We start from the raw sequence: 15430 nt of genomic DNA on the forward strand, positions 1-15430 counted from the left end.
TTAGCATAATACCCTGTAGGTCCATCCACATTGCTGAAAATGGCAAATTTTCCTTTTTTTTTTTTTATGGCTGAGTAGTGTGTATACACACACACAGACACACACACACACACGTTTATATGTCTTTAATCAAATATAGATAGATCACATGTTCTTTATCTATTCATGAATGGACACTCAGTTTGTTTCCATATTTCCATATCTTGGCTGTTACAAACAATGCTGTGATGAACATAGGGGTGCATGTGTCTTTTTGAGTTAGTGTTTTCACATTCTTCAACTAAATTCCCAAAAGTGGAATACTGAAAAGTGGGTAGCTATGGTAGTTTTTTAATTTCTTGAGGAACCTCCATATTGTTTTCCATAGTGGATTGCACCAATTTACATTCCCACCAACAGTGTATAAGGGTTCCCTTTTCTCCACATCCTTGCCAACACTTGTTATTGCTTGTCTGTTTGGTAACAGTCATTCTAACAGGTATGAGGTGATATCTCATTGTGGTTTTGATTTCATTTCCCTGATACTTAGTGATATTGAATATCTTTTCAATGTGCCCGTTAGGTATCTGTATGTCTTCTTTTCATTTGTTTGTTTATTCATTTGGAGATAGAAAGCATGAGCAGGGGAGGGGCTGAGAGAAAGGGAGAGAGAGAATCCCAAGCAGGCTCTGCACTGGCAGCATGGAGCCCAACATGGGGCTTGAACTCACAAACCGTGAGATCATGACCTGAACCAAAACCAAGAACCGGACACTTAACCAACTGAACCACCAGGCACCCCTACATCTATATGTCTTCTTTAGAAAAATGACTATTCAGATCTTCTGCCTATTTTTTTTTTAGAGTATTTGGGGATTTTTTTTGTGGGGAAGGACTTTTTATTGTTGACTTGTATGAGTTGTTTTATACAGTTTGGATATTAATCCCTTATTGGATATACAATTTGCAAATATCTTCTCCCATTCGGTAGATTGCTTTTTCATTTTGTTGATAGTTTCCTTCACTGTACAGAAGCTTTTTAGTTTGATGTCGCTCTATTTGTTTATTTTTGCTTTTGTTTCCCTTGCCTGTGGAGTCAGATCCAAAAAATATTGCCAAGACCAATGTCAAGCAGTTTATTTACCACCTATGTTTTCTGCTAGGAATCTTATGGCTTCAAGTCTTGCATTCAAATCTTTAATCCATTTTTGAGTTAATTTTTGTGTATGGTGTAAAATAGTGGTCTAGTTTCATTCTTTTGCATGTGGTTCTCCAGTTTTCCTAACACCATTTAATGAAGAGACGGTCCTTTCCCCATTGTATATTCTTGCCTCCTTTGTCATAAACTAATCGTCCTTATACGTGTGGGTTTATTTCTGGGTTGTCTATTTTATTCCATTGATCTATGCGTCTGTTTTTATGCCAACACCATACTATTTTTTATTACTATGGCTTGGTAGTATACTTTGAAACCTGAGATTGTGATACCTCCAGGTTTATTCTTATTACTCAAGAGTGCTGTAGCTATTCAGTCTTTTGTGGTTCCATACAAATGTTAGAATTATTTTTTCTAGTTCTGCAAAAAATACCACTGAAATTTTAATAGGCATTGCATCGAAACTGTAGATTTTGGGGGGGTAGTATGGACATTTTAACAATGTTAATTCTTCCAATTCATGAGCACAGAATATCTTTCCATTTATTTGTGCCTTCTTCGATTTCTTCTATCAGTGTCTTATAGTCTTCAGTGTACAGGTCTTTCAACTCCTCAGTTAAATTTATTTCTAGTTATTTTATTTTTTGATAGCAATTGTAAATGAGATTGTTTTCCTCTTTAAAAATTTTTTTTAATATTTATTTATTTTTGAGAGAGAAAGACAGAGACAAAGTGCGAGCAGGGGAAGGGCAGAGAGAGAGAGGGAGACACAGAATCAAAAGCCGGTTCCAGGCTCTGAGGTGTCAGGACAGAGCCTGACAAGAGGCTGGAACCCACAAACAGCGAGATCATGAAGTTGGACGCTTAACCAACTGAGCCACCCAGGTGCCCCTTGAGATTGTTTTCCTTTTAATTTCTCTTTCTGATAGTTTATTATTAGTGTATAGAAATGCAGATTTCTGTAGATTGATTTTATATTCTGCAATTTTACTTGAATTCACTGATCAGTTCTAATAGCTTTTTGATAGTCTTCAGAGTTTTCCAGAGATAGCCTCTTGTCATCTGCAAATAGAGACAGTTTTACTCTCCCTTTCCAATTTGGATGCTTTTTTTTTTCCCTCACCCAATTGCTGTGGCTAGGATTTCAACTATAGGCACATCTTGTTTTTATTGTGTTTCACTTTATTGCATCTTGCAGATATTCTGTTTTATACAAATTGAATGTTTGTGGCAACCCTATGTTTAACAGGTCTATGAGAGCCATTTTTTTCCATCAGTATTTGCTCACTTCATGTCTCTGTGTAACATTTTGGTAATTCTCACAGTATTTCAAACTTTTCATTATTAATATTACATTTGCTATGGTGATCTGTGATCAGTGATTATGGCTCACTGAAAACTCAGATGATGGCTAGCATTTTTAGCAATAAAGTATTTTTCTAAATTTATTTATTTATTTTGAGAGAGATAGAGATAGTGTGAGCGGGGGAGAGTCAGAGAAAGTGGGGGAGAGAAAGAATCCCAAGCAAGTTCCATGTTACCAGCTGTGGAGCCTGAAGTAGGAATCGAACTCATGAACCGTGAGATCATGACCTGAGCCAAAGTCGGACACTTAACCAAGTGAGCCAAGGTACCCCTACATCATTTTTTAATTTGGGTATTTTGTTGTTTTATTAGACATAATGCTATTGCACACTTAATAGATTATGGTGTAAATGTAAATTTCATATGCACTGGGAAACCAAAAAATTTATTTGAATCACTTTTTTGTGGTATTGATTTTATTGTGGTGGTCTGGAACCAAATCTGCAATATCTCTGAGGTATGCCTGTGCTATGTTGAATAAAAATGGAGACAGTGGTCATCCCTGTGTTGTTCCTGATCTTACAGGAAAAGCTTTCAACTTTTCACTGTTGAGTATGATGTTTGGTATGGGTTTGTCATATATTGCCTTTATCGTATATTTTAATTAATTTTTTTTTAATTTTTTTTTTTAACGTTTATTTATTTTTGAGACAGAGAGAGACAGAGCATGAACGGGGGAGGGTCAGAGAGAGAGGGAGACGCAGAATCTGAAACAGGGTCCAGGGTCTGAGCTGTCAGCACAGAGCCTGACATGGGGCTTGAACTCACGGACCACGAGATCATGACCTGAGCCAAAGTCGGACGCTTAACCGACTGAGCCACCCAGGCACCCCATTAATTTTTTAATGTTTATTTATTTTGAGAGAGAGACAGAGTGCAAGTGGTGGTGGTGGGGGGGGACAGAGAGAGAGGGAGACACAGAATCCAAATCAGGCTCCAGGCTCTGAGCTGTCAGCACAGAGCCTGAGGCAGGGCTTGAACCCATGAACCATGAGATCATGACCTGAGCTGAAGTTGGACGCTTAACCAACTGAGCCACCCAGATGGCCCTAGCCTTTACCAGACTGAGGTATGTTCCCTTTATACCCATCTTGTTGAGAGTTTTTATCATAAATGGATGTTGAATTTTGCCAAATGCTTTTTCTGCATCTATTGAAATGATCATATGATGCTTCATTTCGTTAATGTGTTATCTCATTGATTGATTTGCATATGCAGACCCATCCTTGTATCCTTGGAGTAAATTCCAGTTGATTAGGCTGTATGATCCCTTTAATGTATTATTGATTTTGATTAGCTAATATTTTCTTGGGAGTTGTTGCATTTATGTTCATTAGGGATATTAACCTGATACTTCCTTTTTTGTGTTGTGTCATTCTCTGGTTTTGGTGTCAGGGTAATGGAGGCTTCATAAAAGGACTCTAAAAGCATCTCCTCTTCAATTTTTTGTTCGTCCTACTTCTTAGTCTCAGATAGGTAAATAAGTGGATAGGTATTTATATGAAGAAATGTATCCTTTAGCTGGAACATCTCAATTAATTTGATTTTTGTTTGCCTTGCCCTCAGGCTTTAAGATGGGGACATTTATATTTACTCCATAGGACTGTTAGGAGAATTAAATGAGTTAATTATAAGATGTTTTGAACAGTGTCTGGCACATAGTAGGCAGAGTACATGCGAGTTACTTTATTCTTTTCTTTAATTTTGACTGAGTTTATTTGGTTCTTGTCCAGATAATACTTTTTGTCTTTCTCCCACACTTATTACTTTGTCTGATTCTTGAGAGCAAGAGCATCTTTGTGTGGCAAAAGAATTGGCCAGAGATATATGGAAGAGTTGATTCTATAGACATGGTAAATAACATCCTGGGTTTGTATTAGAAGGCCAAGAAGAAAGATGATGCATGAATCATATTAAAGTCCTTTTACAAATGCAAATGTTTTTTATCAATTGCTTTAAAGGTAAAAGACGAAGATGAAAAGTCTAAAAGATGTATATTTTTCCCCACAGAGTTTTGATCCCAGGAACAGTTCCAAAGGGGGATTTGCATGTTTTTATATATAATTTTTGGTATTTGGTAGAGTGTCTGCTTTTTTGGTGAAAGGGAGTAGAAGGGAGCTTGGGGATTCTTACTTATTTCATCCATTTTTGATGGATTCTTTTATTGAATACAAATAAGCATGGGAGAATTTACCTATATAAAATGTTTTTATTTTATAATCATCATGATAGGCACAAAGTGGCAGTAAAGCAGATTATAAGAGGGTCAGAAGGAGAGGTTAATTTTAACATGGACTCTTAAGAGGATTTTTTCTGTTTTTGGAAGAGATTTTGGGCAAATCCTCAGAGGATTAATAGAACTTTGTCTGATGTGCCCCTAAAAGTGTCATCAAGTATATCTGTCAGTCTATTTTTATATAGAAAAATAAAAATTAATATTTTTATATAATTAACTTTAACTCAGACTTATTTGTTACTCCACAGAATGTGTAGAAGATGCTAGAAGAGGGAAGGGCTACATGAAAGAAAACTTTAGTCCATTTTCATTTCATTTTTTCTTGACAACTACTGTTCAGTAATTGGAACCACATGTTACACAATTGATTACTTGATTAAATTGTGAACTTCTATTGTTCCCTTATTGTGACTTAAGATTATATCCCCACCTAGATTGGAAGTTCTTTGAAAGTCATAATGTTTTAATACTTCAGTGCATTTGGTGATTGATTGAAAAACTTAAAAAAAAATCTGTGTTCTCTTGGGCTGATGGGTTAAAGAGAGAGGAAAGGGAACTAATATTTCTATCATTCTATGCCTTACACTCCATAAACATCCTCTCTCATAATTCTTAACATCCCTCTGAAGTAGATTCATCACCTTCATTTTAGTGATGAACAATTTGAGTGATGTTTGAAAAGTTAGCCAAATGGTCCTATGTTACTGTGCTTCGAATGAAAACCAGATCTGTATTTATCCGGTCTATTCTTTTTCTTTTTATAAACTTGTAAAATTTACTTATGAATCTTATATAATACATAATTATAAAATGTACTCATAATATATTCCAATAAGATTTATTTTTCATATATAAAAGTATATAGTGTATGATTATATATGATATATATATACAATGTTACATGATACATATTATATATAATTATATAATATAATCTTAATATATACATATAGTATATCCCAATAAGATTTATTTTTCACACCTTTGTTTACTCACCATTTTTCTCTGGTCTCAAATAAAACCCAGACTTGTAGCACTGGATTATTAATAAGGTACCAGTGGGAATTTTAGCAATCTAGAATGGAGAAAAGGTAGGGACAGCATTTTTTTCTTGGTTAGTCACTAAGATTAAACTGAAACAAATTTATGAATTCCCTTCTCTTTCCAGAGGCTTGTATCAGGGTGGGGCAAAGAACCACAATGAAGCCTACTCTCACAAATTATCTTGGTCTGGCCAGACAGACTGGGAACTTTCTGGTTTATTGGCCCTAGAGCAGCCCTGATAACTGGGGCAGAGGGTGAAGCAGGGAGGCTCTGAGTGTTCCCTGCTCTCTAAAGGACTGATTTCCCATCTGCCATACCGTCAACATGTTTTAGTAAGTGTTTGGCCTCACAGGGAAAGCTGCCAGCATCGTTTCCTATCTGGCTCTGCTGTGTCAAGTCCAGAGGAAACCTGTTTCAGTCACTGTTCTCCTGGAACCACCTACATCATTAGGCAGGAAGGGCAGAGGGAGCGGGGAAGTAAGATGTGAAGACGTGTCATTGAAAAGAGGTGGTGTTTGGGAAAACACTTTGGGGCGTGTCCTGGTTACGAAAACAAAGAAGGCTAGGCCCAAAAACGCCTGGAACTGGGAGGGAGTTTGTTGTAATCAAGAGCCCAGTCTCTGGAGGAGGATGGGAGGAGGGTATGTCCTCAGAGAAGGTAACCCTCAGTGACAGCAGTTGAGTTTGGCTTAGTCTCTGCTAGTCCTTTCAGCTGGCCAGAAACATTTGCTCTGTGCTCTTTTTCAGTCTGCCCTAGCATTTATCCTATCACAGCAGAATTGACAGTAATTATAGCTCTGTCCATTTTTCCCTTCTCCTGCCCTATATATTCATTTTTTTTATTCCTTCTTTCCTTGCTTTACTCCCCCCTATTATTTTGTTTGTTTGTTTTTATTCATGTATTCAATTTAACTGCTGACACCTATAGATACTATATGGCTTTCTTAATATCTTCAGAACACAAAGACTAATGGTCACTTGTTTGAGGATATGGACAAAAGCATATTTGTAGCAAATACCATGTGTGTAGTTTATATGGTTTATAGAATGTTCTTTTGGCTAATGGGATTATTTTGCCATATGGGAGTTAAATCAGGAGCTTCTTATTGCTGGTGCTTTGAGGAACTGAACTTAATCCAACCTTACCGAGGAATGTGACTAATTGTATATGCTGGTTACACTGTCAGGGGCAACTGTAGGAAGTACTGATAAAGAATCATGAAGAACAAAATGAGAATAAGCCTGCTCAAGAATTATGAAAAACAGGATGTCAGAGTTCACTTGATGGAACTACTGATGCAAACTGAATAACTACTGATGGTTTATGAAAAGTAGGACAACGAATTGTAACTTCAAGTCCATATTAACAGAGCCTAATATCCATTATAGCTTTGTAGCCACTTGCTGGCTGCCAGCATGAATTCAGGTTTTTGTTTGGTTTAGTTTGGTTTGTTTGGTTTTGCTCAATAGTAAACTTACCTAATTTATATTTATGAATTGGCCCATTCATTTGGACTTCAATTTCTTTTCTCTCCCGCCAACAATGTTGAATAAATATCATTGTGTTGGCTGGTTTGGGCCTGAGCTCAAGTTCCCTTTTCTGCAGTTTACCAGCAGGAATATCAGTAAGCTGCTGGTAAGCGGTGTCCTCATTTGCAAATTTGGAATGGTAATAGCTACATTGCAGGAATGTTGTAAAGATTAGAGGCACTTATGTAAAGCCTCCGGTATATAGTGGGTAATATCCAGTAAGTATTCTGTAAATGAAAGAAATACTGCTTATGACAAATTAAGTAAATAATGAATGTTTCTTTGCATGGAATATTATGTCATCATGTAAAATAAAATTTCCAAAGACTATATTACCGTGGGACAAATTCTTACGGTAAAATATAAAGTATAAAGGTGGGCCGCCAAACCTGACACATGGTATGATTTAAACAGTACAGATAAAAATTCTGCAAAGAAGAAATGTTTGGAAGGACATAGACCAACATGTAAAAGTGCGTGCGTTGGCTGTGTCCCCCCTTTTCCATGTTGGCAAAGCATGGCTTTTATGAAATGGAAATAGCAGGCACTGCTTCGTTAGACCCTTTGCATGCACCTGTGGCAGGGACACCAGTTCTGGGCAGCGGAAAATATAAGAAAGGGTTTTCTGAGAAAGGGTCTTCCTCTCCAACAAAAAGCAACACATGGGAGCCCATTTGGGGGCCCCAAATATTGTCATATTTACACATGGTACCTGGCGTGGGAGTGCCATCTTGCAAGCGTGGCGGTTATCAAGTCAATATAGCAGGTATGGCAGACAGAGTCCTGCCACCTGATGAAATTGTGGAGTTGCTCTAGCAAATCTGGAAATATTTTCCTCCAGAGTTTTTGGTTGTAAAGTAACAAAACCCTATTTTTTAAGCGTCTTTCAGCAGTGTGTTCTGTTACTTGAAGATGAATATTCACTAACTGATTTGAAAATATAGCTATTTAAATTTTTAATTAAAATTGTTTTCTCAACTTCTTCACTTTTCCAGATTTCTAAATCTTTAAGTTAGGAAAAAGTATCTTAGGTAGCAAGTTATTGGATCTTCACATAGTAATGTATTGGTGTTATTTGACCTTAACTGAAGGATGGTTTCTAAGAGCTCTTGAATAACCAACCATTTCCTCTATTTCCTTCACACCCTCCTGACTCCTCAAAATACTTTAAATGTCACCCCAGTAATTGCTACCATGCAGATCAAAAGAATGCATGAAAGTCTCTTTTGATTATCCCATTTTGACCAAATTGTTGGCTCTCGCATATATTATACAAAATATTACAAAATAATAAAGATGAATAGCATTCACCAACTTGGCATTTATGGATGGCTATTTTTTTTTTTTATGAAAGCTCTACACCCAGTGTGGGGCTTCAACACATGAACCTGAGATCAAGAGTCACATGCTCTACCAACTGAGCCAGTCAGGCACCCCTATTTTGTTTCTTTTGTTCAGTATAATCACCTACCATTACTATGTCTCTTATCATTTATGGTACCAAGTAAAAGTCAACAATCATGATTTAACATGTGATTTTTTTTTTTTCTAGCAAAGTGTTATTAGAAACCTTAAAATATTTATTTTAAAGTTCCTATGACCCAATTCTTATCACGGGAGAATTCCCTGCCTTATTTTTTATATGCTACACAGTTATAGGATCTTTGCAAACATATTACCTAAGGCTTCATTTTATAGACCAGAAAACTAAGGCTCAGAGAAGTTAGGGGCTGTGGCAAAGATTGCACAGTTGACCGAGCAGGAACCTAATGACCCATACTCTGTGACTACCGACCGAGAACTCTTTTAGCCAAATATTACAAAAAGTAAAAACTTCACAGTAGCTACTTTTCCCATTTAGCTTTTTTTTTTTTTTTTTTTGTGAAACATTTTCTTATTAAATGAGGGATGACACAGATGCCAGGTATTATAGTCACAGTATTAAAATTCTGGGGCCAAACAGATTTATTTAATTTGGTGCTTTAAAAAAAAAAGTGCTTTGTGATTTTTCTCTTTATACCTTAGTAAAATTTTATATATAATACATTTGCAAATATAGTGTCTTAAAGTTAATGATTTCATTTTTAGTTTAGAAAATATGGACATGGTATTAATGTTAGGGCTCAGCATTTCTCTTCATATTAAGTTGTTCTCAACCTTATTAAACCTCCTTGGTTTCACAGGTTGATAGGAAATAATGACAATATAGAGGACATCAAACAAGGGGAAGATATTTTGGCTTTTTATTTGATACTCCAGGAAGATCTGATGTCATATCCCTAAAAGGACAAATCAGAGCAAAATGAGGCTCCAAGACGACTGGGCTTTTTGGACATAATCTTATCAACACACGATCTGGGGAAAAATTACTCACACCCTGAAAACCTTAGTTTTCTCATGTGTTAAATAGGGACAATCAAATACCAATTTCTGAAGACTGTTCTAATAATTAAATGAGACATTCCTTATAAAACACTTAGCAGAACACCTGGCAAATGTAAATAACATTGATTGGTCTTTGAAAATGCCACTCTCCCATTAGTCACTTTCATTTTATCTTCTCCTTTTCTCTTTCCTCCAATTAATTTTACATCCTTTCCAACTTTTTCCTGTCCTTTCCATTTCTGCCATCTTTCCATTCTTCCATTCTTCCTTTCCTCAGAATCTTCTTCTCTAGATATTTTTTCATTCTTGTCTGTGCAGATTGTAACCTTAGCTAAGTAGTGGTGGCACTCATAGAGTTGCTGACTTTCAGTCTCTTCTATTCCTCTGCCTAATGGTTATCATAGATCTTTTTTTTCTGTTTCAATCATACTTCACTTTAAAAAAAAAAAAAAAGAGGCATACCTCCTTAGTAGATCTTTTGGTTCCTTGGTAGATCTGTATGTTCTCTTTAAGACCCCAAATATAGATATTTAAAATTTGCAGTTTGCAAAAAAGATGAATTTAATTTCCTATGTAGTAAACACAATAACTAACATTTATTTAGAGCAGACTATGTACCAAGTTCTGTTCTGTGCATTTCATGTTTATTAACTGATTTAATTACCCAGAAGGGCCCAACACAAATATTGTACCTAGAAGAGCCCACCATCTGACAGTTTTTATTTTGTATTTCTTTAAACATTTAATTTTTTAAATTTTTTTTTTCAACGTTTTTATTTATTTTTGGGACAGACAGAGACAGAGCATGAACGGGGGAGGGGCAGAGAGAGAGGGAGACACAGAATGGGAAACAGGCTCCAGGCTCCGAGCCATCAGCCCAGAGCCTGACGCGGGGCTCGAACTCACGGACCGTGAGATCGTGACCTGGCTGAAGTCGGACGCTTAACCGACTGCGCCACCCAGGCGCCCCTAAACATTTAATTTTTTAATTTTAAATTTCTTTTATTCTTTTTTTTTTTTTGAGAGAGAGAGAGAGAGCATGAGTCTGAGCAGGAGAGGGACAGGGGGAGAGAGAGAGAGAGAGAGTGAGAGAGAGAGAGAAAGAGAGAGAGAATCCTAAGCAGGCTCCTTGCCCAGCGTGGAGTCCAAGGTGGGGCTGGATCTCACAAGTATGAGATTGTGACGTGAACCAAGATCCATAGTGAGATGCTTAACCGACTGAGCCACCCGGGAGCCCCTAACAGGTTTTTTAAATTAATTTTTTTAGAATAAAACTGTATGCCCACTATATAAAATTATGACAATATTAATAAGTGCATAGAAAGTAGATTGCTCCTATAATTCCATGATCCTGATATAATCAGTTACCATTTTAATATATATCTTCACACATGCATATATGTTTTGTAGACATACATATCATATAAATGAGATTCTGATAAAGTATTTTGTGATAAATATTTTGTGATAAAGTATTTCTTGATGTTGAGATAGGGACTATAGATTAGGTTCTAGCAGGGAAGCACAGTGATGCATATTCCCTTTACTGATGAAAGGTCTTCTTCCCTTTGGAAAAGTCAACATTTCCCAGTCACCACACATATTCAAATTACAGTGGCAAGGATGACGTATGGTGGTGACAAATGACAGATTGGGAGGAAGTAAAGAAAGGTTACGACTCTACAATCTCTGTGGGAACTTATTGTTATCTTGGAGAAAGCTAGTGAAGCATCTCTGGATCTCCATGATCTTTATCAATCAGCATGCACCTATTACCATTCTCTAAAAGGTGATTTTTATAAGAGAGGCATCACAGATGTTCTGAGAAGATAGCAAGTGGAAGATAGGTCTCTTCTTTAGAACTCCTAATAAAGTTCCTTCCATTGATGCTTTGTGTTTCATATTACATAAAAATACAGAACTGATAGAGTAGTAAGCTTCCATAAGGAGGTTTCACTAAGAACTAGTATCTTTGGCCTAAAACTTCAGGGTTCACCTAGGTCAGCAATGTTGCAGAACAACATAGGGAGAGTCTGAAATTCTTACAATAGGTCACAAGGAGTTGAATCACAGACTAGGTTAGACCAGAGGTAGGTTTATAGCTGGAAAGAGGAAGGAGAGAGAATTCTTGAAGTAATCAGGATTAAACCAATTGTGAACCTTCCGCTTTGGGAATGATGTAACTGGCAAATTTTGTGCCCTTCTTTTATGGCCCCACCCATGATTAGTGCTTAAGTCAAGATGGGAATTTCCATTAGATGAGTGATATAGTCAGTGGATTAATCTGAGAAAATCAAGGGCAGTTTGACATTGAAAATATTGACTGAACTTGTCAGAGAAGTCAATTTATAAGCGAGAGGTGATTTATATCTACAAGTGAGGACCTGACATCTTGGTGTCCCACTAATTTTACTGTAAGTCTAGTGTCAACTAATTTATTTAACTATATTTGGGGTAAACATTTTATATCACTATAATAAGATCTTGAAGAGATAGTGTTTTGTTTTGTTTTCTTTTCTTTTCCAGTAACATGGAGTAGCTGGTTACAGACCAAACCTTCCCTTGAGAATATGACATGCTGGACAATATATAAAGCCATCAATCTGAAGGCAATGGGGAATTCTGAAGCCACAAGGTAGGTCACGCTTCCTGGGAGAAAGTGCATTGGACAACCTGAGGAACCTTCCCAAATCTTCTAGGGCCTAACTGTCTTCCAGGTCCTCAAACTTACTGTGGATCTAAGGTCACCACCACTTCATCCATAGACCCACAGACTGCCTCAGCCTCTGCCCAGGTGAGGCCAATCTCCAGCATGGAAACCTTTGTGCTTGATGTGGTCTGAGCTGCTGCAGCTATGGCAGGAGGCCCCACTGTACCCAGCAAGTATCTGATTTCTGTCACTAGTTCAGGAATTGGATGAAGCAACATGCTGCAGGCTATAGAATTTTGTTTCCACAGTAGGTCTGAACAGGGCAGTTGAAAAACTTGGAAATGCAGAGAAGTTAATGCCTTGTGGGGTAAATTTTGACCAATGAAAGAAGTCATTCAGTGGAGGAAGCCCCTGAATAAATTCCTCTTCCTTTCTCCAACAGACTATTCCAAGACAGGCTGCATCCAAGCAGTGAGCTGCGTCTCTTTGTGAAGCTGTGGTCATCTGCGATATTGCACTAGTTTGTATTTGCCCTTCCTTCTTTTCTGCCCAACTTTCTTTTCCCTTTACTTTGGTGTCTCAGAGTTATACCTCCCATTTTTTTCTAGGGAACTTAGGCTAAGACAGAATGAAAGTACAGAGAAGTGAGCCCAATTCAGCTCTGTAGACATTTGTCTATGTGTAAGCAGAAAGCAAGAGGCTGAGATGCTGAGCAGAGTTTCCAACAGTCTTACAGTGTTGGTAAGAAAAAAAGGGACTTAAGGACCAAGGAGGAAAGGCCCAGGCAAACACTCCAGTTCTAGCTTGTAACTCCAGAAGGGACAGACATTACCTCAAAAATAATGAAGCTGGAATTAAATCAACTAAATCTTTGATGGAATGAAAATTAATCTGTCTCTTATCCAACTGCCAAACAAAAATAAATTCTCTCTGGAAGAAGGTATTGTCTAGAGTCTTAAAATATCTGTATAATTTATCACATGTATTGTCTTGTGTGGCTGCAAATAAACAATTACTATGTTTATCAGGAGATGAGACCATGTGACAGAAAAACAAGAGAAAACCATATTATAGAAACATACTCACTGGAAATCCAAGTATTGGATAAAATTTCAGCATAAAACAGGAAAATATTAAAATTCTTCAAATATAAATTCTATAAATTTATAGAATCTATAAATTGATTGAACTAAAATCTATAAATTGATTGAAGCAGATTAGGTATAATTAAAAGAGAGCATTAGTAAATTGGAACACAGACTGGGAGAAAATATCTACTACAAAGCACAGAGAGAAAAGAAAATGGAAAATACACACACAAAAAAGAGGAAACATACAAGATCTATGGGAATGGTGAAATATTTAACATGTATGTCATTGAAATCTACCAAAAAGAAAAAAGAATAAACAGATGAGAAAATGAAGCAGACAGAAAATTTGAAAATCAAAATGACAGGACTTTACAAAATGTCAAGCCACAAATTCAGGAACTTATAAACACCATTTAAATTAAGTACAGATAAAACAAATATGGGTGTATCATAGTAAAAGTGTTCAAAAGAACACAGACAAAGGCAAAATATTAATACAATCCAGAGGAAAAAGATATCTGATCTTCAAAATAGCAGCAATTAGACAGATTTTGAATTCTCAAAAAAAGAAGGTAGGCCACAAACATAAAATGACATCTTCTATCAGAGCTAGAGGAAACTAACTATACTAGAATTTGATAACCACAGAAAATGTCTTTTTAAAGTGAAAGCAAAATAAAGATATTTTCAAATAAAAAGACAGAGAATTATTCACCAATTTATACTAAGGAAATACTAATGGGAGTTCTTTAGTCAGAAGGTAAATTATTCCAGACAGAAAGCATAATGAAATTGGAAGAAATAAAGAACAACAGAAAAGATAAATACATGGGTAAATCTAAACGAATGTGTAATGTATAGAATAATAATAATATCTGGAAGTGTTTGAGTTCTATACAGAAGTAAAATCCATGACAACAATAGCACAAAATGTAGGGAAAGGGTAAATGGTGTTAAACTGTTCCATGAGCCTCGTGTGGCTTGCGAAGTAATTTATAGTTTTTTAAAAATATTTATTTATTAATTTCGAGAGAGAAAGCATGAGTGAGGGAGGGGTAGAGAGAGAATCCCAAGCAGGCTTCTCACTGTCTGTCCTAAGCCCTAGGAGGGGCTCGATCTAATGAACTGTGAGATCATGACCTGAGCCGAAATCAAGAGTTGAAGCCTTAACCAACTGAGCCATCCAGGCACCCCCGGGAAGTAATTTAAATATTACTTTTTGTCAGACTTTAACAAGTCAAGAATGCATGTAGCATTTTCCAGAGTAAAAGCTAAAAGAATAGTGAAAATGTATAATTAGCAAGCAATCCAGGTGAAATATATAATAAATAAAAGCCTAATTCAAATCACTGCAGACAAGAGGGAGGAAAAGAGAGGGAGTGGCAGAAAAACAGCAAGAAAATCAAACATTAAATTTGAACTTCTAAACATAAGTAATTGTGTCAAATGTAAACAGGCTAATATTCTAATTAAAAGACAATAATTATTAGACTTGATAATAAAAATATTATGTTTTGCTTGCAAGAGATACATCTTAAATATAAGAATGCACAAAGATTAAAGTAAAAGGACAGAATGTGTAAACCATACAGACACAAAACAATACAGGGCTGAAACACTAATATCAGATAATGTAGGTTAAAAAAATTTACTTAGGGATGAATAGGACATTTCAAATGATAAAAAGTTTAATTCATCAGGAAAATATAGTATTCTAAATTCAAATGACTTAACAAGAAACTTTTGAAATATATAAAGCAAAACCATACATACAAAACCACAAGAGAAGAAATAGGCAATCACGGTGGGAAAATTTTAACACAAATCTCTGAATAACTGATGGAGCAAGCCAAAAGAGGAAGGGGGAGGAAGAGGAGGAGGGAGAGGGGGAAGATGAGGAGAAAGATCAGTAGACCTTCAATAGATCTGAACAGCACAATTAACAAAATTTACCTAATTCACATATATATAAATCATTGTAATCAGCAACTGTT

General features: G+C 36.3%; 1 protein-coding gene across 1 annotated transcript in view; it reads left to right on the forward strand.

Annotated features, from left to right (window-relative positions):
• The window catches only part of LOC115522908, a 58383-nt gene extending 45285 nt beyond the window's left edge, over positions 1-13098 (forward strand). Inside the window, 2 exon segments of the mRNA XM_030328473.1 lie at positions 12222-12330; positions 12788-13098. Of these exon segments, the coding sequence (XP_030184333.1) occupies positions 12222-12330; positions 12788-12866 (188 nt within the window). The 3' untranslated portion in view covers positions 12867-13098.
• Positions 13099-15430: the final 2332 nt, after the last annotated feature.

Source organism: Lynx canadensis, chromosome C2, assembly GCF_007474595.2.
Source record: "Lynx canadensis isolate LIC74 chromosome C2, mLynCan4.pri.v2, whole genome shotgun sequence".
NCBI classification, from domain to species: domain Eukaryota; kingdom Metazoa; phylum Chordata; class Mammalia; order Carnivora; family Felidae; genus Lynx; species Lynx canadensis.